This window comes from Mustela erminea, chromosome 13, assembly GCF_009829155.1.
Source record: "Mustela erminea isolate mMusErm1 chromosome 13, mMusErm1.Pri, whole genome shotgun sequence".
In the NCBI taxonomy this organism is placed as follows: domain Eukaryota; kingdom Metazoa; phylum Chordata; class Mammalia; order Carnivora; family Mustelidae; genus Mustela; species Mustela erminea.
In genome coordinates, this window is record NC_045626.1 from 70,946,751 (window position 1) to 70,969,523 (window position 22,773).

General features: G+C 43.4%; 2 protein-coding genes and 1 non-coding gene across 3 annotated transcripts; 1 reads left to right on the top strand and 2 right to left on the bottom strand.

The window, feature by feature from the left end:
- The first annotated feature begins 809 nt into the window (after positions 1–809).
- On the top strand, positions 810–7,067 carry XBP1 (X-box binding protein 1). Its single transcript, XM_032311650.1, is given in 6 exon segments — positions 810–1,074; positions 2,018–2,114; positions 2,977–3,111; positions 5,467–5,502; positions 5,505–5,612; positions 5,920–7,067. Coding segments are annotated over 6 exon segments (1,173 nt in total). The 5' UTR covers positions 810–835; the 3' UTR covers positions 6,478–7,067.
- A 3,095-nt stretch (positions 7,068–10,162) lies between these two features.
- On the bottom strand, positions 10,163–22,750 carry CCDC117 (coiled-coil domain containing 117). Its single transcript, XM_032311651.1, has 5 exons — positions 22,455–22,750; positions 21,741–21,791; positions 15,697–15,921; positions 15,122–15,259; positions 10,163–13,134 (listed from the first exon to the last, which is right to left on the bottom strand). Exons 1-5 carry the CDS (start codon positions 22,634–22,636, stop codon positions 12,897–12,899), a joined length of 834 nt encoding a protein of 277 aa, XP_032167542.1. The 5' UTR covers positions 22,637–22,750; the 3' UTR covers positions 10,163–12,896.
- Positions 17,608–17,714, bottom strand: LOC116572526. Its single transcript, XR_004278386.1, has one exon. It is a non-coding gene; the product is annotated as a U6 spliceosomal RNA (small nuclear RNA).
- Positions 22,751–22,773: the final 23 nt, after the last annotated feature.

A 22,773-nucleotide genomic window follows, 5' to 3' on the forward strand; every position in this document is an offset into this window, starting at 1 on the left:
GATTGCCCCATTCTAATGTCCTCGGGCCTAAACCGCTCCCCAGCTGCCAGGGCAGGAGCCTCAAACCTTCCCGCGTGCCAGCGGGCTGAGGGCAAACCCCGGGACCCTCGTCTGAACACATGAAACAAAAAAAGTATGCTCCTAGCTGACAACTGGGAAATGCACATTAAAGTACTTCGCATGCACTCCTACCAGGCGGACCTGACGACGCCCGGGTTTGTGCAACCTTAAGAGCCAAGCCTAGTTCTAAAACGCCCAATTTCACTTCCTAAAGGCTATTTCGCGGAATTTCTTGCCAGGCTTTTTTCTCATGCAAGCCCGACTGGCTCGCGCTCTCTGCCCCCGGCGACTCTGCGCTCCGCTCGCGGCGCCGATGTGGCGCAGGAGATAAAATGTGGTCGGGCAGAGGGGACCCCCGTCCGTCAGTCTCGGGGAAGGGTCATCAGTCCGGAAATCTCCCCGTTTGGAATTAGACCCAGTCGTCCGGGTGGAAATCCGTCAGCCTAGGGGGTAAAATCCGTCGGAGAAGGAAACCCCGCCGGGTTCCGTACCCTTCCTGAGGAGCCAGGCAGTCCCCAGGTCCTCCAGGGCCGCGAGCGCCCGACCCCGCCGGTCCCCCGCCCCCCACGGCCCCTCCTTTCCCGGATTGCGGCCTCCACGCTGGACGCTCCGGCCTCGCCCCCTCGGGGCCCGCAAGACCAATGGGCGCCGAGAGCCGCCGCGCGTCACGCGCCTCTGGCCAATCGCGGAGGGCCACGACCGTAGAAAGGCTGGGTGCTGCGAGGCCCGCGCGGCGGACGGCGGCGGCGCGCACTGGCGTAGACACTCTCGGGCCATGGTGGTGGTGGCACCCGCGCAGAGCCCGGCCGCCGGGGCCCCCAAAGTGCTGCTTCTGTCCGGCAAGCCCGCTGCCGCCGCCGCCGCCGCCGCCGGAGCCCCGGCCGGCCGGGCTCTGCCACTCATGGTGCCGGGCCCGCGAGGGGCCAGCCCCGAGGCGGCAAGCGGGGGGCCGCCCCAGGCACGCAAGCGACAGCGCCTCACGCACCTGAGCCCCGAGGAGAAGGCGCTGCGGAGGTGGGCGAGGGTCGGGGCGCGGACCCTGAGGGCGAAGGGCTGGGAGCCGGATCCGAAGCCGGGCGCTGGCCGACTGCCGCGCTCGGGCGCCTTGGGCCTGGCAGGTGGGGTGCCAGCGTGGCGCGGGGCGGGGCAGGAAGTCGGGAGTCCCGGGCTGCGCCGGCCTTTGTCCCCCACCCCCTTTTCTGACACATTAGGGATGCGTAGAGCTGGGGGTTCGCGCCCTGGGGTTCCAGCCCTCTTGCTATGTGACCACAGACCTGTCATTCAATTTTTCTGAATTTGGGCGGTGGCTTGGACTCGATTGACCTACTTTTTTTTGGAGGCGTGCGGGGTTGAAATGACAGTTGTGGAGAGGACTGTGAGCTCTGTGAGGCTCACTAGTCAGACTTAGTCTCCACGCTCTTAAGAGTGATTTATGTATTCATGAGGTCTTTGGAAGGATTGAGTGAGAAAGACGTAGCACCCAACCCAGTTCTCCGTAAATATTAGTTCTTTTGTGGTCATTGTGCCTTTTGTGATATAAGTGCCTCCTTGAGCTGACGCGGGGCCCAGCCGTCCGGGGACTGCCCGGAATGCCAGCCAGGGCTAAAGGCATCGGCCTCTCCTCTGTTTGAGTTATACGGGGGAGTAAAAATGGGAGGAGGAAATCTCTTATGATGCAAGCTGAGGAGTGCTTGTGTCCTTCGTGCTTGCTGTGGTCGGGGTGCGACGGGGGTGTGGATGACGCAGTATGAGGGAGAGTGAAGCAGTTCTTCAAGCCAGATCCGCGAAACGCTGTTTTTTGTTTTGTTTTTATTGCGGGGAGGAGCCTGGAGTGTATTTTACTTTAGTTTACCTTATATGAATGGTAAATGAAAATGAAAACACCAGCTGGCTAAGTTCTCAAAGATAAAAATAAGGTTTGAGATGACTTAGTGTGGTATGCCCCTTTTGTTCTCAGGAAACTGAAAAACAGAGTAGCAGCCCAGACTGCCAGAGACCGAAAGAAAGCTCGAATGAGTGAGCTGGAACAGCAAGTGGTAGATTTGGAGGAAGAGGTAAAAATACTTAAGGTCAAACTCTTTTATTGTATATCCTTCCTTGGTGAATGTTCTGATTTTGCTGCCCATCCCAAGTTGTTTCTGTCTCTTTAGAATACAGTTGAACGTTAATTAAAAGTTAAACTGGAAAAAAAAAAAGTTAAACTGAAAAAAAGAAGAATCTAAATTAGGATAGATAGATAATTAAATGATTAAGTGGTGAAGCTTGATGAGAGCAGAAGTGGTTGACCCTCTGGCATTTGGTGCTAGATCTGTCTCAGAGTTGGTGAATTACAACTTATAACTTTTATCAAGTTAGTACTAAGAAATTCACAAGAGCAGATAGAAAATCATTGCTTAAACCTGAGACCCTTCCTGGCTTGGCCAAAAGTCCACTAATGGTTCCCTTCCCCTTCTAGGGCCCACTTATTACCTAATCTTATATTGTTGTCAGCTATACATCTTGAATATATAAGGATTTCACACACACACACGCGCACACACACACACTTTTTAATATATTTTGATTTTATGGTCCACCATTACCACTTCTGTTACAACCTGCTAGTTCAAGATAGGATTTTTTTGGGGGGGGGGCATCATATCGAAATTAAAGCCACAAGTCACCCTTTGCTGAGGTCTCAATGAGTAGTTGCAAGCATTGTTATTTGTGACCCCCCCACACACACCCCGACATGGCACTTACTTTTCGTAACCATGACCTTCCTTCAAATACCTACTGTGAACCAATTGTATAAGCAGAGTTTTCCAAAAGGTCAAGGAGAAGGAAAGGAAACCAACCATAGTGAAACTTCATCAGGTGGATTCTTAAGTGAAAGAACTGGATGTTTTAATAGCTTCTTCTTGAACTTACTTCCAGAACCAAAAACTTTTGTTAGAAAATCAACTTTTGCGAGAGAAAACTCATGGCCTTGTAGTTGAGAACCAGGAGTTAAGACAGCGCTTGGGGATGGATGCCCTGGTTACTGAAGAGGAGGTGGAGACCCAGACCAAGGTAATACATCCCATATATCTGATGTCTTTTTTTTTTTTTTTAAAGATTTTATTTATTTATTTGACAGACAGAGATCCCAAGTAGGCAGAGAGGCAGGCAGAGAGAGAGGGGGAAACAGGCTCCCCGCTGAGCAGAGAGCCCGACGTGGGGCTCGATCCCAGGACTCCAGGATCATGACCCGAGCCGAAGGCAGAGGCTTTAACCCACTGAGCCACTCAGGCGCCCCCATATATCTGATGTCTTACGTGAGAACTGGTTCTAAGTGACATGACCCCTTAATGACACTCATTTTTCAACTGTGTAGTGGATAGTACTAATTCCTAATAATTAAAGCAAGTTACACAGCTCTCTAAGAGCAAATACTAACAAATACCGATAGCCAATGAGATGTACCCTATCACTGGTAAGGAGAACCAGAAAAAGAGAGCCAGTCAAATCTAACTGAATGCTCCTAAAACTGTAGTTCTTTGATGAATATGAATGAGTAGGGAAAGGATTTACTGTGGTAGTGACACCCCTCTGGTAGAAGGTGATTATAGGTTTTAATGCACAGACATGGCTTATTTATTGACAGCACCTAAGGGGTCTAAGATTGATAGTAGGGCAGTTGTACTCTGTGAGGGTAATGTTCAGAACAAACTTAAAAAATTACTGTCCAAAAGGAATTGGGGCCTAAATTCACTATGGAACTTTTATTACTTAAGAAAATCAGTATGGGGGTGCCTGGGTGGCTCAGTGGGTTAAAGCCTCTACCTTCAGCTCAGGTCATAGTGTCAGGGTCCTGGGATCGAGCCCGGCATGAGGCTCTCTGCTCAGCGGGGAGCCTGCTTCCCCCTCTCTCTCTCTCTGCCTGTCTCTCTGCCTACTTGTGATCTCTGTTTGTCAAATAAATAAATAAAATCTTTAAAAAAAGAAAATCAGTATAGGGCAGGGGCGCCTAGGTGGCTCAGTGGGTTAAAGCCTCTGCCTTTGGCTCAGGTCATGATCCCAGGGTTCTGGGATTGAGCCCCTCATCGGGCTCTCTGCAACGTGGGGAGCCTACTTCCTTCTCTCTCTGCCTGCCTCTCTGCCTACTTGTGATCTTTGTCTGTCAAATAAATAAATAAATAAATCTTTTTAAAAAAAAACAACACAAAATTAGTATGGGGCACCTGGGTGGCTCGGTCAGTTAAGTGTCTGCCTTTGGCTCAGGTCATGATCTTGGGCTGGGATCAAGCCCTACATCGGGGTCTCTGCTCAGTGGGAAGCTTGTTTCTCTCTCCCTCTGCTGCTCCCCCTGCTTCTGCTCTCTCACTCTCTGTCAAATAAATAAATAAAATCCTAAAAAGAAAAGAAAAGAAAATTATTATGGAAGGGCGCCTGGCTGGTTCAATTGCTATAGTATGAGACTTTCAATCTCAGGATTGTGAGTTCAAGTCCACTTTGGGTGCAGAGATTACTTAAGCTAAAATCTTTTTGGGGAGCGGAGTGCCTGGGTGGCTCAGTGGGTTAAGCCTCTACCTTTGGCTCAGGTCATGGTCTCATGGTCCTGGGATTGAGCCCCACATAGGGTTCTCTGCTCAGCAGAGAGCCTGCTTCCCTTTTCCCTTTGCCTGCCTATCTCTGCCTGCCTCTCTGCCTATTTGTGATCTCTTTCTGTCAAACAAACAAACAAAAAAATCTTTAAAAAAAATTAAGATTTTATTTATTTGAGAGAGTGTGTACATATGCACAAGCAGGGAGGACAGGCAGAGAGAGAGTAGATTCCCTGCTGTGGTACTTGATCCCAGGACTCTGAGATCATGACCTGAGTTGAAGACAGATGATTAACTGATTGAGCCACCCAGGTGCCCCTAAAAGTAACATTTTTTTTTTAAGATTTTATTTATTTATTTGATAGAGACACAGCAAGAGAGGGAACACAAGCAGGGGGAGTGGGAGAGGGAGAAGCAGGCCTCCTGGGGAGCAGGAAGCCAGATGCAGGGCTCTACCCCAGGACCCCGGGACCATGACCCGAGCCGAAGGCAGACACCAAACGACTGAGCCACCCAGGTGCCCCTAAAAGTAACATCTTAAAAAAAAAAAACACAAACATTATTATAGAGAGTATAATTGAAGATATTTAGGAATATCAGTCCTTCCTGAACCTTTGCTTGGGGCATAAAGATGTTTCATTGCATAGAAAATGACAGAAATTAGTCTTCCATCCCTTCTCTCTTCTTGAGGACTCAATAAAATGGAAATAAATGAAGGTAAGGGAAAGATTTCAGCTCTAAAGCATAGTTTTCTAGCTTTCTTGAAAGTTGAGACTCCCAGGTGCCTAGTGAGCATTTCCTTGAGGACTGCAGTTTGAGCTGTTGCCATTGGTCTTCGCAGGGGAATGGAGTGAGGCCAGTGGCCGGGTCTGCTGAGTCCGCAGCACTCAGACTACGTGCACCTCTGCAGCAGGTGCAGGCCCAGTTGTCACCCCTCCAGAACATCTCCCCATGGATTCTGACAGCGTTGACTCTTCAGACTCTGAGGTAGGGGTTTTTTGGATTTTGTAAATAGAATTGTAACTAGTTAATTCATCTCTCTGATGTCTGACATTCCCAGCCATTCAGAGGAGGGCAGTAGAAGTTAGTTTTGGTTGGGTTACAGGTGAACATCGACTACCTTCCTATCTCCTTGTGATTTGGACATAGAGTGAGGTATAGATGAATGGGTCTGTGGGACTCGGTGGTCATCCTATTATGATTAATTTACATTGTGGGACCTAGTAATAAGTATTCTAGGTAAATTTCAGTACCTTCTGATGGTTGGATTCTATTTAACTTTTGCCTCTTGCAGTCTGATATCCTGTTGGGCATTCTGTTCAACTTGGATCCAGTCATGTTCTTCAGATGTCCTTCCCCAGAGTCTCCCAGCCTGGAGCAGCATCCAGAAGCCCATCCAGAAGGACCCAGTTCCTTACCAGCCTCCCCTTCTCCGTCACTGGGGACGTCATCAGCCAAGCTGGAAGCCATTAATGAACTGATTCGTTTTGATCACGTATACACCAAGCCCCTAGTCTTAGAGATACCCTCTGAGACAGAGAGCCAAGCTAATGTGGTAGTGAAAATTGAGGAAGCACCTTTCAGCCCCTCAGAGAAAGATCACCCTGAATTCACTGTCTCAGTGAAGGAAGAACTTGTAGAAGATGACTTCATTCCAGAGCTGGGCACCTCAGATCTACTTTCATCCAGCCACTGCCTGAAGCCATCTTCCTGTCTACTGGATGCTTATAGTGACTGTGGATATGAGGGCTCCCCTTCTCTCTTGAGCGACATGTCCTCTCTACTTGGTGTAGACCATTCTTGGGAGGACACTTTTGCTAATGAACTCTTTCCTCAGCTGATTAGTGTCTAAGGAATGATCCAGTGCTGTTACCCTTTTCTTTTGACCATTATACTGCCTGGAAGATAGCAAAGAAGCCTGTGCTTCATTTAAAAAAGCCAAAGTAGAGGGTGTACAGTGCTAGGGAATTCCCTTAAAGTATTTGTCTGTTAAACTGTATAGGTCACCCCAAGTATTGTCTTTGTCATCCAGCAGTCCAAGGTACTCAGATATATTACTACAATCCAGAATTACAGTTTTTGAGGTTGTACCCTTAAGGGCAATAGTCTGCCCTAAAATTCTTATGTAAGGGTCATCAGACAAGCATCTTAGACATGAAATTTATGAGTGGCCCTTTAACATTTCTTTTACTCCTTCTTGGCATCCCAGGCTTGCCTCCAATTTTAAGTCCTTTAGTTTGCTTCTGCAAGCAGAGAACCTACCTGAGGGGGCTCCTTTCCCTCATGTACAGTTCACGTAAAGATCAAGAATCTTGTGTAAAACTATGGAAATTTACTATGTAAATGCTCGATGGAATCTTTCCCTGCTAGTGTAATTTTTGGAAGGTGCTTTCTCCATTTATTTAAAACTACCTGTGCAATTAAAAAGTGCAATGCAGTGTCTTTGTTCTTGGGTAAGTCTTACTGTTTTCTCTAGGTGTTTCACTGTTTGCCATGATAGTGATTTACCCAGCTTCAGTGAGCATGCCACTTTTTAAAGGTTTTTTTCCCCTTTAGTTATTGCCTGCTTCAGTTTCTGACTGCTCTAAGTGATATAATCTACTCTTTGAGCAGTTACTGTATTTCTGAGTTTCTTTAACCTAACTGGCCAATAACACAGATTAGTAAGTGCAGAGCTAGAATGCTTAACATGCTAAGAGAAGGACATGCCATTAAATACCAAGATTCTCTTGCCATTATTATAGGGATTAAGAACATTTTCTAGACTCAAACTCCCCTGGGTTTAACTCCGCCACTGGTTAGCCAGGTAACCCTGGACATATAATATCACTTCCTCACCTATGCAGTGGCATAACAGTCAACCTCTCTAAAGGTTGGTAGAGGATTCAAAAAGATGATGCGTCTTAAGTTCTTGGTATACATATACCAGGCACCATCCCAAGCACTCATAAGTTAGCTCTTCCCTTAATCCACTTTGGAGAGAGTTTGAACTTAGAGAATTAGATAACCTCTAGAACTTGCTTCACAGAAGAATGAACCTGTTTAAGAAATAAAACCTGACACATTACTATTATCTGAAAACTATAGAAATGATAACCTCATCATCATCCATGTGTAAAACTTTTCCTTGGGAATCTTATTTTTCCCCCTTTGGGAATCTTCTTAAAAGACACTGAAGGACTTCCCTCATTTATAGAAAACATCTCACCTATACCAGGATCCTATGTCAACATTAAGACTACCACTACAGCAGTCAGAGTGAATGAGTATAGACTAAAGGTAGGATTCAAAAGATCCCAAGCAGCAAGACCAAGCATGCTCTACTTGCAGCCAAGTACAAGAGATCGTGGTGTGACTGGAAGCATGTCCACAAGACAGCCTAAAATCCCTGGTTACAAAAGCCAGAGCTCAATCCCAGTCTGTGGCAACACAAGTTTACCTAGGCTCAATTTTCCCTTTTTTGTTTTAAAATTTATTTCTCTTAGTAATTTTTTCACCCAATGTGGGGCTCAGACTCACAACCTAAGATCAAGAGTTTCACATTCTTCTGAGTGAGCCAGCCAGGCACCCCTAGGCTGTTTATGGTAAATGTAGAGAACCTCCAGCAGTCCCCATGATTAAAAATCTGATCACCTGATTTTCTATAACTGAAAACTTACTTATCTATTTAAGGACTGTCTAAGCAAATGTAATTACAGATGCATTTTAGCTACTCTCCATAATAGAAGCATCTGGAGATTGAGGTTCAAATAATTTACATTCAATGACATCACATGAAAGCAGCAGCTGTACTAGCAGGAGTAACACAGGACATATATAACCTGTGTCGGTCATTGGGGTTTTCATTTTCTGCACAGAGGGGTGAAAATGACTAAACACTGCCCAGTCTCGAGAAAACACCCGGTATTTAAGGAGAGCTCATTGAAACAAACTGGTCAGAAATAAAAATCAAGACATTTGTCTGCAAAACCAAAGCAAGATTTCTATTAAATGCAGAGGGTTGTCCATAAATGAAACAATCAGGTGGCAAATGTCTTCATACCATTTCCCAAAGCCTTGTAACACCAATCTGTGCGTGCCTCCTTCCTTTTCTACTAGGTATGCTATTGGAGCAAAGTAAAGACAGAACTGTAGGCAAAAGGTAACTTGGCCGACTCCAGGAATATTTCATGGCATCAGTTAAATTCTAATATCCTATGAAATTTTAACTTCATGACTTCTCGAATTCATTAAAGGACAGGAAAACTGGCTTGTTTACCCACTCAGCAGTTGTTGAAAGACAACACCCTTGTCTTGCTGGAGCTGTAGTCAAAATGCATGCCATTCATCTCTAAAATGCCACTGACAGGGCGCCTGGGTGGCTCAGTTGGTTAAGTCACTGCCGTCAGCTCAGGTCATGATCCTAATGCTGGGATCAAGTCCCATATCAGGCTTCCTCTACTCTGCAAGGAGCCTGCTTCTCCCTCTCCCTGCTTCTCCACTCTCCTTGCTTGTGCTCTGTCAAATAAAATCTTTAAAGATAAAAAAAATAAAATGCCACTGACAGAGTATTTGCACCAAATGGATATATACAAAAGTATATTTTCTCAAGGGGTTTAATGTTACATTGACTGAACCACAATTTATTGTGGATTATGTTGATGAACTCTAAATGACATTTTAGATATTCTATGAAAACACTATAAAACCACTGGTCAAGTGGGAAGAACACTGAAGCTGGTTAAGTTCAATTATAATCAAAATTATCACTATCTATTTAGCTTTAGTTTCCAAATATGTAAAATAAATTAGATAGCTCTTAGCTGTGATTTCCAAATTTTGGTGATAAACAATATCCTGAGTTTTCTGTAATTACAACCCAAACTTAACTCTGCCTCACCACACATCAGGGACCCACATCATCAAGCCAAAGTTGTAAATATGCAGGCAATACTGCCACCCAGTGACCTGTCAACTCTTAAAGAAATGACCACATAACTGAACATTATGGAATTTCCCTATTCCATTTTCAATGGTCCTAAACCTGTAAAAAACAACAACAACAAAAAACCAACTTTGAACTCTACCATTTCCAGCTGTATATTTAAACATTTTTGAAGACTGTCACTACTGTTGTCTGAACAGTGGCAGTCAATTACCACTGCCAATCAATGCTGTTGACAGCAGTGAATTGGTAAGTAGAGTGGTAAGCATTCTAAGCATTTAGAACAGCAAAACAGTCTGCCTATTTTGGAAATACTGAATTCACTTATACAGCTTAACTTTAACCCAACATAATCATCCTCTCAAATTTAAGACCCTCACTGATACAAATGCTTTTTCTTTTTTATTATTATTTTTTTATTTGAGAGAGGGGAGAGGGGCACAGGGAGAAGCAGACTCCCCTGGACTCAAGGATCATGACCTGAGCCAAAGGCAGATGCTCACTCGACTGAGCCACCCAGGCACCCATGAATTCTGCTTTAAATACAATTTAGAAGCCAGCAGAGGTAGCTGATTTTGTTTACTTATGGCAGGAATACAAATACCTCATGAAGTCAAAGCACTTAAGAAGTTTTATTGAAAACAATAAAATACAGAAACACCAGATTCTTGTTTGAAAGTAAAATTGACAGCATCTCCCAGAACGTTCCTAGTACTGTACCATTCTGGTCACTATTAATGAAAAACCAAGTTTTCAAATCCAAAATAATTAACGAACCTGCTTATAATAAGCATCGTTCTCATGGTTCTAGCCCCTACCCTATTTTCCTAAAATTTTACATTTGCACCTTTTCAAAAATGAGCAAGTTTTGTTTTTGTTTCTTCTTTTTTAAATGACTGATTAAATTTGTGAGAACTGAACTTTATATTAAAAAAAAAAATACACACACACACCCTACTCAAACTCAGAGAAAATATACATTTGTTCATTAAAGCTCACCTGCTTTAGGTAATTTTTCTCTTCACACATTAGCATAGTAAGCCAATGTTTGATCCATGCTTCAAAAGTTGTACAAAATAAAAAGACCTGTTGATTCCCTAAGGAAACCTTAAGGCAAAAGCAAAAGCCTTACACTACAGAAGAAAAACAAAGCAGAGGCATGGAGACTGTGGAGACGGCTCAGATGAATAAGCACCACAAGGATGAAGAAAATTTCTGTACAAACATATGCAAAAGGATAAAGTTTAAAAAGGAGCATTAAACATCCATTTTCCTGCAGAAATAATCACGTGAGATAATCTGACTCCTGAAACAAGTTGTTTGGATTTTAATTAACAGACTCTTCATTCTCTCCTGTATTTTACCAGTGGTATCAGAGCCCTGTTTTGGAGCTCTTCTTCCTTTTCCTCATACAGACCTTGGATCAGAGGCCTGGCCCACAATTCCTACCAAAGACTACCTTAGTGTGTTTTGGGTCCTTCTTTGAAAAGTTGTCAACTCCCCTTCTGCCCTAACACTGGGACTAACTCCAAATCCTGGGCATTCACTTCATGTTTTTGAGTCATACCAGAAGAAACTTTTAGGACGGCGATTTCTTTAAGGCTACAAACTTTTTAAGTTGGTCCCATTAAACAATGACCTAAAGGCAGGAGTTTTTCAAACGGCATGAATCAAACACTTGCACATCTCAACAGAATACAGTTTACATTCATCTCTAAATCTGAGATTAAGAAACTATTAGCTGGTTTCCAACTGGTTTTAATACTGGTTTGAAGTTTGAATAATTTTATTGTGTAGACATTAAATATTGTTTAAATATTAAACATTAAATCTTTTCCTGACTGTCCAGACAGAAACAGAGAAAGCAGGAACAGGCAAGGGAAGAAACAGTCCAATTAACAGACTTCTTACTTCTATGCCATCTGTAACAAGGGGAGGGATTTCAGCATGGGTTTCAAAAACATCTGGGAGCTTGTTTCTAAAAAGTCACCTCTACTTGGCATAAGCCATTTTCTTTCCCTACACAAGGTATCTGAGTCCTACAAAGGGGGAAAAAAACCCAGAAAACAAAACAAAAAGAACTGGGGTGGTCTCCTGTTGTGTGATGTAAGGGCAAGTATTACACTATTACACTCATTTAATAAGTTATAGTGGATATTTTCGCAGCACTAAAGGAAAGTGTTATTTTACTCGACACTACTGAGTCCTTGCCACACAGAAGAGCCCTTCCTGAGAAATAAAGAACTTCAATCATGGTTATCCCCAAAGGGCACCTTGAGCCTGGTTTAGTTCCTCAAGATGAAGATGTCCAGCACTAGCAGGAAGCCATTCTCTAGGTTTACTGCACAACAGCTGAAGTACCAGGCAAAGAGGCTGGTTCAGTAACTCTCAATGTCACTTACCATTTCAGTTAATTATTGTCATTGTTTTCTACATTAACACTAAAAATACTCAACTTGCTAATATAGGTACAATCTTTTTAAAAATACCTATCAATGCTGGGCTTTGCTGACATGGCAGTTCCTTGGGATTACTTAAGGGAGGCTTCTCCCATAGCTAATTTGAACATAGGGTTACCTCACGATCACTTTTTAACGATCACTCAAACTCAAAGTTAATTAAGTTGTAAACATTCCTGAATAACCGGGCTTATCAATTATGCAAGGGAAACCAAGGAGCAACTGTAGCACAAGGCAAAAAAGCCTTGAAGGAAAAACCTTTTTTGTATTTTCATTGCCATTTTCAGAGGCTACTAAGTGAGCCACAATGCTACCAGCTATTTAATCAACGTAGCTACACAGAATTGACAATATACAAGTTTCAGAGCCTCTGTTAAATCTCTTGGCAATAGGCTAAGCTACCTTCCTCCCTCCTCTTCCCAATTTTACAGAGTCACCACTATAAACAAGCTCTGATCTATACACGCAGTTGTGACTCGGCTGTCAGGGTACAGCCATAGTAGGGGCATCCTTCTTTCGTAATGCATTGTTTCAAATTCAAGTGTCTGAATATTCGCCAACTATCTGAATGGTTTAGACAATGTGACAGATGATTTAAGTCACCCTCAGACACACAGCTTTTATACTTGCCTTTGCAGGCTGCAACTTCCATTCCCTTAATAAGCCCTGTGGAAAACTCTTTTCCCTTGAGACAAGCTTCCATAGCAAAAAGTTGGATTCACGAAATGGCTACCCAAAATGAGAGTCCCACCCCAAATCACAGGTGGAGATATTATTACACCCGTTTCATAAAACTTTCAAGTCCCTATACTATACAAATACAAGTAGGCTCACGACTAAATACATGAGCCTTCTAAAATTTGACAACTTTAGCATAGAAACTGGTTTCTAGAGTTCCATCTCTTCTTCTGTGCAAGCAGCTGTCTCCAAACTATTGTAAACAGGCAGCCCTGTTTGCTGAGGTTCCAAGAACAGTTCAGTTCTCCCAGGGAAGGCAGGGCCAGCAGCTGCATGCTTAGTTTGGCTCTCTCCTGTATAGTTCTTAGCATTAGATGTTGGCTTTGGCTTATCAGAAAGAAGTTCAGGGAGAGGTTTCCACAGCACAAGCTCCATGGAAGGACGGCTCCTAAGACATAAAATACAGTTTCTTATAAAAAAAATTTTAGGATATGGAAATAAAAGACACATGTTGAAAAGTTAATGTTTGCTACCAAATATCTAGAGTTAAGAACTGAGAGAATTAAAATAGGAGATTTTATGATGATCTAAAAAGATCTTTAGAAAGGTCAAACACATACAATTTTGTAGTTCTGCTCATATTTTTAGAGATTTATTTAGAGAAGACACGCATGTGTACAAATAAGTGAGGGGAGGAGCAGAGAGAGGGAAACAGAGAGAGAGAATCCCAAGCGGACTCCCCGCTGATCAGGAAGCAGGCCATGGGGCTCGATGCCAGGAACCTGAATCATGACCTAAAGTGAAACCAACAGTCAGATGCTTAACAGACTAAGCTACTCAGATGCCTCTGTTCTGCACGTTTTTAACCAACCTACTAGTTGTACTGATGCTGTGATTAAAAGTAATATAGGAGTGCCTGGCTGGCTCAGTCAGTAGAGCATGCAACTCTTGATCTTGGGGTTTTAAGTTCCAGCTCCATGTTGGGTATAGAGATTACTCAGATCTTTAAAATAAAAGCAATATAAACATCCAATGTAAAAAAATAGAGGCCCTTGATTTAATGTAAAATTCCTTAAACTGTGGTTAGTATTAGTAGGTATGAGCTACTACCTTGTACTAAACCTTTATAAATGAAAATGAAATACTGACCAAACACATTAAACGTATCTCTGTTATGCATTCTGCTTAGTACAGCTACAAAGCAGAATGCTTTTTGCAGTAAGTACAAACGATTATGGCCCCACTGCCTACCTGCCCCCATGGTTTGATAGTTTCTGGGACCCAAAGGCAAGTAAGACAGACCACAATGAATAGTACCCTGAAACGCTAGCTTCTGGAAAACTACCAAGAGCAAAAAGTGCTCTTTTTTAGGCTGTAGGACAGCATGGCCTGCTTACTCTTGGCTAAATTAACTACCCACCCTTAGAGTTAGGTAGTTAATTATATACCCAAGTTAGGGAGCTAATGCAAAACTTCTGTGATCTAACATCAGCTGATGGGCGCCCGGGTGGCTCAGTAGTTTAAGCCGCTGCCTTCGGCTCGGGTCATGATTTCAGGGTCCTGGGATCGAGCCCTACATCGGGCTCTCTGCTGGGCGGGGAGCCTGCTTCCTCCTCTCTCTCTGCCTGTCTCTCTGCCTGCTTGTGGTCTCTGTCAAATAAATAAATAAAAATAAAATAAAATAACATCAGCTGAACCCATTGTGGCCACAGGCAATACTTATCTACTTGGCATCACTCAGACTGCTGTTCTCAAAGAGATTTTTTCAGATACCTGACACCTACCCTCATACGGAGTTATCAAATCTACCTGCAGTTTTTTCTAGGCAATAAATAGCACTTTAAACCGGACTATTATTTTGCACATGCTTCAGATCATGTAAGCTCAAGGACTATAAGAATTACAGAGCTATCATTAGTTCTGGTGTTAATAGCCCCAGGCTGCTTCATTTTTAAGGCTCTGATGTTTGCTTTCTAGTTTCCGCTCCTGTCCTCACACTATACTGTCACTACTCCCTAGGAATTTTTTTCTCACTTCCTGTTCCAGTGTTTCTACTCTAATGGAAACCAGGTAACTGAGCTCATTAAACTTTGTGGTACTTCTATTGACTATTGGGAGATTTCTTTTGGTATGTTTTCTAAGTCTCAGTGGTCTTCCTGGATAACTGAGAGCCTGGTAAACAAGAACTTTTGAAATGTGGTTCCTATATCCTATGACACAAATTTAGGAGAATGGGCTCTCTTGCCAATCCTCCCAACCCCAACATAAGACAGTGTGTTTCAGGACTTCAAAAGAATTGGGGGTTAAGAAGGTAAGGCAGCCACTCAACGCTGAGTCTGCTTGTCCGTCTCCCTCTGCTCCTCTCCCTGTGCTGTCTCTAAAAAATAAGTAAGTTTTTAAAAATAAATAAATGGAAACCAGGAACCAACACTTACATGGACTCAATCATTTTCTTTGTAAAGACTTCATCAAACTCCCTCTTCAAACCTGTTTTCATGGTGTCAGAAAGAACAAGACTGGGGAGATGGTTAATATTTCTGTCAGCTTCCACTTCTTCATCCTCATCAATTATCCTAAATAAAGACAGCAGAAGCAGAGAAAGAAAAATTTAGTCGAGTTATTATATATTCTAGCAATCAGACAAAATTTAAAAAAAATAAGAGCAACAGGTGCTATAGGAAAAGATCAAGTAAAATATGAGGCTCTGAGTGAAAAAAGTACATACAGGAGAGTTACTCAATGTTTCACTTAAAAATTTTTACATCAGATGCAATCACATTTAAAGAATGTGTCCCTGGAAACTACCATAAACCAAAAAATTAATATTCCCAGATAGTGCAGTTCTATGAGAAGAGTTTGACATTAAATGTGTCGACTTTGAGTTCTCAAATTTTCATAGTCTGAGAGGTTGAAGATTACTATTATCACCAAATGATGAATTAGACTAGCTTAAGAGTAGAGATATCACATGGGAACTGCAATAAGCCAATGATACGAGCTACCCGTTCACCTGTCCTCGATTTCTTGAAGCCTCCTTCGTGCAACTTCACACTGTGGTTCTCCTGTTGTCTGATCCATCTCTTCACATATAACATCTAACATGCCAGGTGCAGAGAGGCCACTAGTGCACGGATTTACTCCATGACTCTCTATATCCTGATGTGCACAAAGAATCCAGTCATTAGGACCAGCACAGAGCCCTGCTTCAGTTAGCCTTTTCTTTCTTACTGGACAACTGGAAAAACAAAAAACAAAAAACAAAACCTCAATGAAAATTCAGTCATATAAATGTTTATCATTCCTTTCTCTAACCAAACTCTTATGTTAAAAAAACTCTGATTTTTGACAGTGTGTGATTACAAGACAGAAAATCATGCATTTCCTTTTGTCATTCTGACAGCTTCCTTAAGATGTTTTCTTCTACTGCTCTCTACCAAATTAGGCTACACCTGCAAGATTGTGCTTTTTCAGATTAGTGTTCAATGTGGGAATTTAGAGTTATTCCTACTTATTTGGCTCTGGATAGGTCAAGTGGAAAGTAAAGAAACCAAACCACAAGCAGCAATTCAGAACCAGCCATATTTTGTCGTGATTCTGCTTGCTCCCTATGGGGATGTGATCCACAGGCATCCTGTCTTCCCTTAGGGCGAAAGATAAATGCTTTATCAGGTCCGTTCCAGGTACTCCAGGTTGCAGAGGATACTGTGATTTCTTGGTCCTCTCAAAAATGTCCAAAGACTGTCATTTGGCTCTGAGCCCCTTACTAATAAGGGTGTAAGTTTTTCTCCCGCTTAAACCATTTTCACTTCCTAGAAAAATTTGTATTACAGAAAGCCCTTAGAGTTCATCAATTTCTTTGTTTTGCAGATTTGGAAACTAAGACCTAGAAAAGCTAAAGTGGCCCCTCCTAAATGTCACATAAGGCAGAGCTGCACGTCGGGCACCAGAAGGCAGAGCTCCAAAGTCCTAGCTCTATGTCATTTTCACTGAAACTTATGGCCTCCTTAGGGAAGTTCAAGCTCTTACCATGAAGTAGTATTTGCATATGCTGCAATGTGCCCAGGATGGCTGAAAACTGTCTGAAGAAATTAGACAACTGGTCCTACTCTACTTAAGTGCTCTGACCAGGCGGACTTTACTGCTTGGGCATCAGCAAGTGTGGCCTCAAAACACAGCACAGCTCTGCAACTTAAAAGAATTCATTAATGGCTACCACAGCTTACGAGAAGGAAGTGGCATGTATTCTACAAAAAGAAATTTCTATTCATGTTAAGACTACAAAAATCAACATTAGGGGCACCTGGGTGGCTCAGCTGGTTAAGTGACTGCCTTCCACTCAGGTCATAATCCCGCATGAGGCTCCTTGCTCAGCAGCGAGTCTACTTCTCCCTCTGACCCACCCACTTCTCATGCTCTCTCTGGCGCGCGCTCTCTCCCTCTCTCTCTCAAATAAATAAATAAATAAAATCTTTAAAAAATAATAAACATGAAAGTCTCTGGCAATATAAAATCTGACAAATAAGGATGTTCTCTTGAACCTAGACTTTTACTGGAATTGACAAATCATTTTTTAAAATGTTTAGTTTTTTGAGGTCTTTTGTGAGTATAGGTTTTTTGTTGTTGTTGTTGTTTTTTTAAGATTTTATGTATTTGAGAGAGAGAGAGAGAGAGAGAGCGCGCGTGCACACACACAAAGGGAGAGGGAGAAGCAGATTTCCCCGCTGAGCAGGGAGTCTGATACCGGGCTTGATCCCAGGACCCTAGTGGGATTATGACCTGAGCCAAAGGCAGATACTTGACTGACTAAACCACCCGGCGCCCCTTTTCTGAGTATAGTTGACATGCAAAGTTACATTAGTCTTAAGTAAACAACAGAGTCTACAATGCTGTATCTTATGCTATACAATTGTAGCTATCATCTAAATATATAGAACCCCTCACAAATTTGCATATCACCCTTGCACAGGGCCCATGCTAATCTTCTCTGTACAGGTCCCATTTTAGTCTACATGGTACCAGAGTAAGCACAATAGTTTATGATTGGTTTTAATTGATAAGAAAATACTAAGACTGTCTAACTATACATCACATGTCTCTGTAATATTTGGATAGTTTTATGGTGTAATGTTTTGAAATCAGAAGAAAACTATACACATAAAACCAGCTAAGAAAAAGCAGAATAAATCTAGAAGGAACAGGTAATTTCCTAGCACATCCAACAATGCAACAATGAAATGCAACAGACTGTAAGAGCTGGGTTCTAATCTCTGACTTCTGACATGATTTGGACTATATTATTTCACACTTGTAGGTCCATTTTGCAAATAATCAGAGATCAATGATAATTAAGTTTCAAAGAAAATGTGATATAAAAGACTTCGAAGTATAGGTAAGAGATATGAAGTGGCAGGTGGGCAGCACACTTATGGGCATTAGATATTCAAATGTCAAGTTCCTCATTCTCAGGGCCTCTGTCTCTCCATCTGTAAATTAAAGGAAGCTAACAGTTATGTATTGTTATTTATTTTTTTAAACGCAAGCTCTACACCCAATGTGGGGCCTGAATTCACAATCATCCCCACCCTAGATCAAGGATCCCATGCTCTACAGATTGAGCCAGCTAGGGACCCCAAAGCCAACAGATTTTACACTTCAAACTTTTCGCACTGGAACTCTTTACTCAATTACCTCTCTCTCTCGCTATTTATTTATTTTTAAGTTTTTATTTATTTATTTGAGAGAGAGACAGTGAGAGAGAGCATGAGCGAGGAGAAGGTCAGAGAGCGGAGAAGGTCAGAGAGCGAAGCAGACTCCCCATGGAGCTGGGAGCCTGACGCGGGACTCGATCCCGGGACTCCGGGATCATGACCTGAGCCGAAGGCAGTCGTCCAACCAACTGAGCCACCCAGGCATCCCTATTTTTTTTTTTTTTGATGAGAGAGATCACAAGTAGGCAGAGAGAAAGAGAGGAGAAAGCAGGCTCCCTGCCGAGCCAAGAGCCCGATGCAGGACTCGATCCCAGGACTCTGAGATCGTGACCTGAGCTGAAGGCAGAGGCTTAACCCACTGAGCCACCCGGTGCCTCTTTTTTTTAAAAATTTATTTATTTTGGAAAGAAAGCAAGCAAGCAGGGAGAGGGGCAGAGGGAGTGAAGCTGACTCCCGCTGTTTGTGGAGCCTGACACTGGACTCCTCTCAAGACCTTGAGATAACAGCCTGAGCCAAAACCAGGAGTCACAGGGTGCCTGGGTGGCTCAGTGGGTTAAGCTGCTGCCTTGGTCTCAGGTCATGATCTCAGGGTCCTGGGATCGTGTCCCACATTGGGCTCTCTGCTCAGCAGGGGGCCTGCTTCCCTTCCTCTCTCTCTCTGCCTGCCTCTCTGCCTACTTGTGATCTCTGTCAAATAAATAAATAAAATCTTTAAAAAAAAAAAAAACCAGGAGTCACAAACTCAACAGACTGAGCCACCCAGGCATCCCTATTCAATTATTTCTTCGAGTGTAGTCCAAAAGACAAAAGCAAAGAGAGCCCTTCTGCAGCAATTCCAAGGCAATAAAGAATATAAATGCTGTCTGGTCTGGTGGTTTTTAAACTAAGGCAACTTTCAAATCTATTTAGCCTATGCATCAGCAAGGTTAGAAAATCCAGTTTCTGCTGGCCAAAAAACAAACAAGCAAAACATATACAAAGTTAAAAGACAAATGACAGGGGCGCCTGGGTGGCTCAGTGGGTTAAGCCTCTGCCTTCAGCTCAGGTCATGATCTCAGGGTCCTGGGATCCAGCCCCGCATGGGGCTCTCTGCTTAGCGGGGAGCCTGCTTCTCCCTCTCTCTCTGCCTGCCTCTCTGCCTGCTTGTGATCTCTCTCTCCGTCAAATAAATAAACAAAATCTTTAAAAAAAAAAAATAAAATAAAAGACAAATGACAAATTTGGGGAAACATAACATACACAATAAACTACTAATTTCTTTAGTAAAGATTTCTTATAGATGAACATGAAAAAGATCATTAAGTCAAAAAAAAAATCAATAAGCCAACAGAAAATGTCAGAAACTGGAACAAGACATACAAACACAAGTGGATTAAACGGAAAGATGTTCAACTTAACTTCAATTTACAATATAAATTAAAACAGTGGTCTTAAAAAAAAAAGATCTAATTTCAACTTTAAGATCCTATGCTCATACAATTCAATGATTAGAAAACATCCATCCATTAAAATAACATTCAAGGGGTGCCTGTGTGGCTCAGTCGGTTAAGCAGCTGCCTTTGGGTCAGGTTATGATCCCAGGGTCCTGAGATCGAGCCCCAAGTCTGGCTCCCTGCTCAGCGGAGAGCTTGCTTCTTCCTCTCCCTGTTGCTCTGCTTACTTGTGCTCTGTCAGTTATATAAAATCTTAAAAAAAAAAAAATTCAAGATGTAGATTGTTGTCAAGACTCTAAAATGGTACTCTATTTCCTTCTCCCTACAGGTAAACACTTTGTTATAGTACTGTATATATACTCTTGGTATGTTTCTTTTTACCCATATTATGTCTGAGACATATCCCTTGACAGGCATCATATATTCTTTACCCCCCCTTTTTTTTTGACAAATAGAACTACACTATATGAATTTGTAATTTACTTTATCCATTTTACTATAGAGGGACATACAGGCTGTTTCCAATTTTGAGCTATTATGAACAAGGATGTTATGAACTTTCTTGTGTCTCCTGCTGAGAGCATGAACACACTCAAGAGGGGAACTGTTGTGTAATAGCGTATGTATGTCTTTAACTTACTAGATAATGCCAAACTATTTCCCAAAGTGCTTGTACCGATTTACATTCTCATCCATAGTATTGCAGAGTTACTGGTGCTCCAGTACCTGGTGGTAAAGTAACAGATCTCATTTTGAGGCTTTACTAGGCATTTATTTCCCTGATAAGGTTGAATGAACACCTTTCATTTGTTAGTCATTTGGATATCCTCTTTGAGCGATTCCTTTGCTCATTTGTCTATTAGACTGTCTATGAGATGTAATTTTTTTTAACCTATGAGTGAAGTGAAAACATTTGAAAATACAGTTCTGGTGAAGATGGAGAAACACGCATTTCCACTGCTAAAAGAATATAAATTGGCAACAACTCTTGTTCAAAATTTAAAAATGCACACAAGGAGGGTACGGAGAGGGTGCTTGGGTTATGGACATTGGAGAGGGTATGTGCTATGGTGAGTGCTGTTAAGTATGTAAACCTGACGATTCACAGACCTGTACCCCTGGGGCTAATGATATATTACATGTTAGTAAGAATATAAATAAATAAAAATAAAAAAATAAAATGCATGCAATTCACCATCAAAGAATCCATTAATCTACTTGCAAATATATACAAGGAACTTTAAAAAGGACCGGCATGGTAGATTTAATCTACAGTAAATGCAAAAACTTACAGGTAACTTAAAAATCTATTAACAGGAGACTGGTTGGTTAATGATCTCAATATATCTGGACCTTACAATAGTATTCTATTCAATGTTGCAGAAGAAATTAGGTAGAACCCTATGTGCCTATATGCAAGGAACTACAGGAGAGTAAAAAGATCAATGTGTTGCCAATGTCAAGAGTTACCTTCTTACAAATACATAAAACCACAGGCATATACAGTTACAAAGTTTTCAGATTATCATCCAAAGGAGAAACAGGAAACAGGTAACAGGGAGAAAAGCGGAGTGTGCATTCTAAGACTTTACAATGTGTATCCTTTCGCACACGTGAAATCCTTTTACTCTCCGCATGTAATAATTCTCACATGGATGAAAATTCAAACGTTACTAAGGATTACAGGGAGAAAAGTTTCTCTCTGACATGCCAGCTATCCAGTTACTTTCCCTAAAAGGAAACCACTGTTACCAGTTCCTCGAGCCTCCTTGCAGATACTCGCCGTCCCCCACCCCGCCCCGCCCCGCCAAGATACTTAATGTTTCACCTTTTCACTCAAAGTAAGTAGTTGAGGATATAAAACAAGTTAAACTAAGTGACCATAAAGTGAATAAATGGCACCTGAAACTTACTCATCATCTTCCTCCTCTCGCTTGTGTTTCTTTTTACAGCGAACTGAAACACTGTTGAAACAAACAAAAATCAGTCGAGAAATTCACTGAGTCTGTGTTTTCGGCATCCACTCTCCCGTTTCTCAATAATCTCGCCCGTCCCAGAGCAGCGAGCGGCTGGCCCTTTCCTTGCTGCCCGCGATTGGATATACAGATCACAAGGTCGCTCAGGTTGGGTGACCCACATAGCTAGAAGTTGAAATTTCAACTTCTTACTGTGTCAAGGGAGTGGGAAGTAAATTTGGGGGTACGGACGTAGGGAAAACGTATCTGGGGCAGGCACTGGGCTAAGCGCTTTACTTCCACGATCTCACTAGCAGGACCCATCTCTGTCCCACTCAGAGGATGAGAAACCGAGTGTCCGAGAGACACGGAAAGTTAGCGCCGGCGGCCGCGCCGAGGGCACCGCCAGGCTCCGGTTGGCCCAGGTTCCAATCCCGGCCCGACTTGGGCGAGCTCGGCAAAGTCTCCTCGACTCTCGAAGGGCGCAGGCCGGTCGAGGTCCGACCCGGACTCCCGGGCTGAGCGGCCCCGGGCGACTTAACAGTTAACGTCCCCAGGATCAGTTTCTCGTCTGCTATCTGGGGGCTCAGGAGCCCCCTACGGAGAGTCGTGAGGAAGATTAACGAGCCCGAGCTGCGCGCCCGCACGCCCGGCACCCGCGGGGCTCCTTACCGTCCGCGCGCCGCGCTCCCGCCGGGGCTGCTCGGGGCGGCGCGGAGTCCCGGCCGCGGAGCCAGCTCGGCGCCTTCTGCTCCCGGCTGGAAGGCCCGGCCGGGGAAGGCCGGTGGCGGCTGTAGGAAGTCGGGGCCGCCACTCAGGGGGAGGCCGCTGAAGGGCCGGCCGAGCGCGGCCATGTCCGGGAAGACGAAGAGGCTGCGCCCGCGGCCCCGGCCGCCCGCGTCCCCAGGCCCGGCAGCTGCGGCCACAGCGACTACTGAGAGGCGCCCGCCTCTGAGCCCGCTCTCGACCCTACGTCACGCCTTCTAGAACC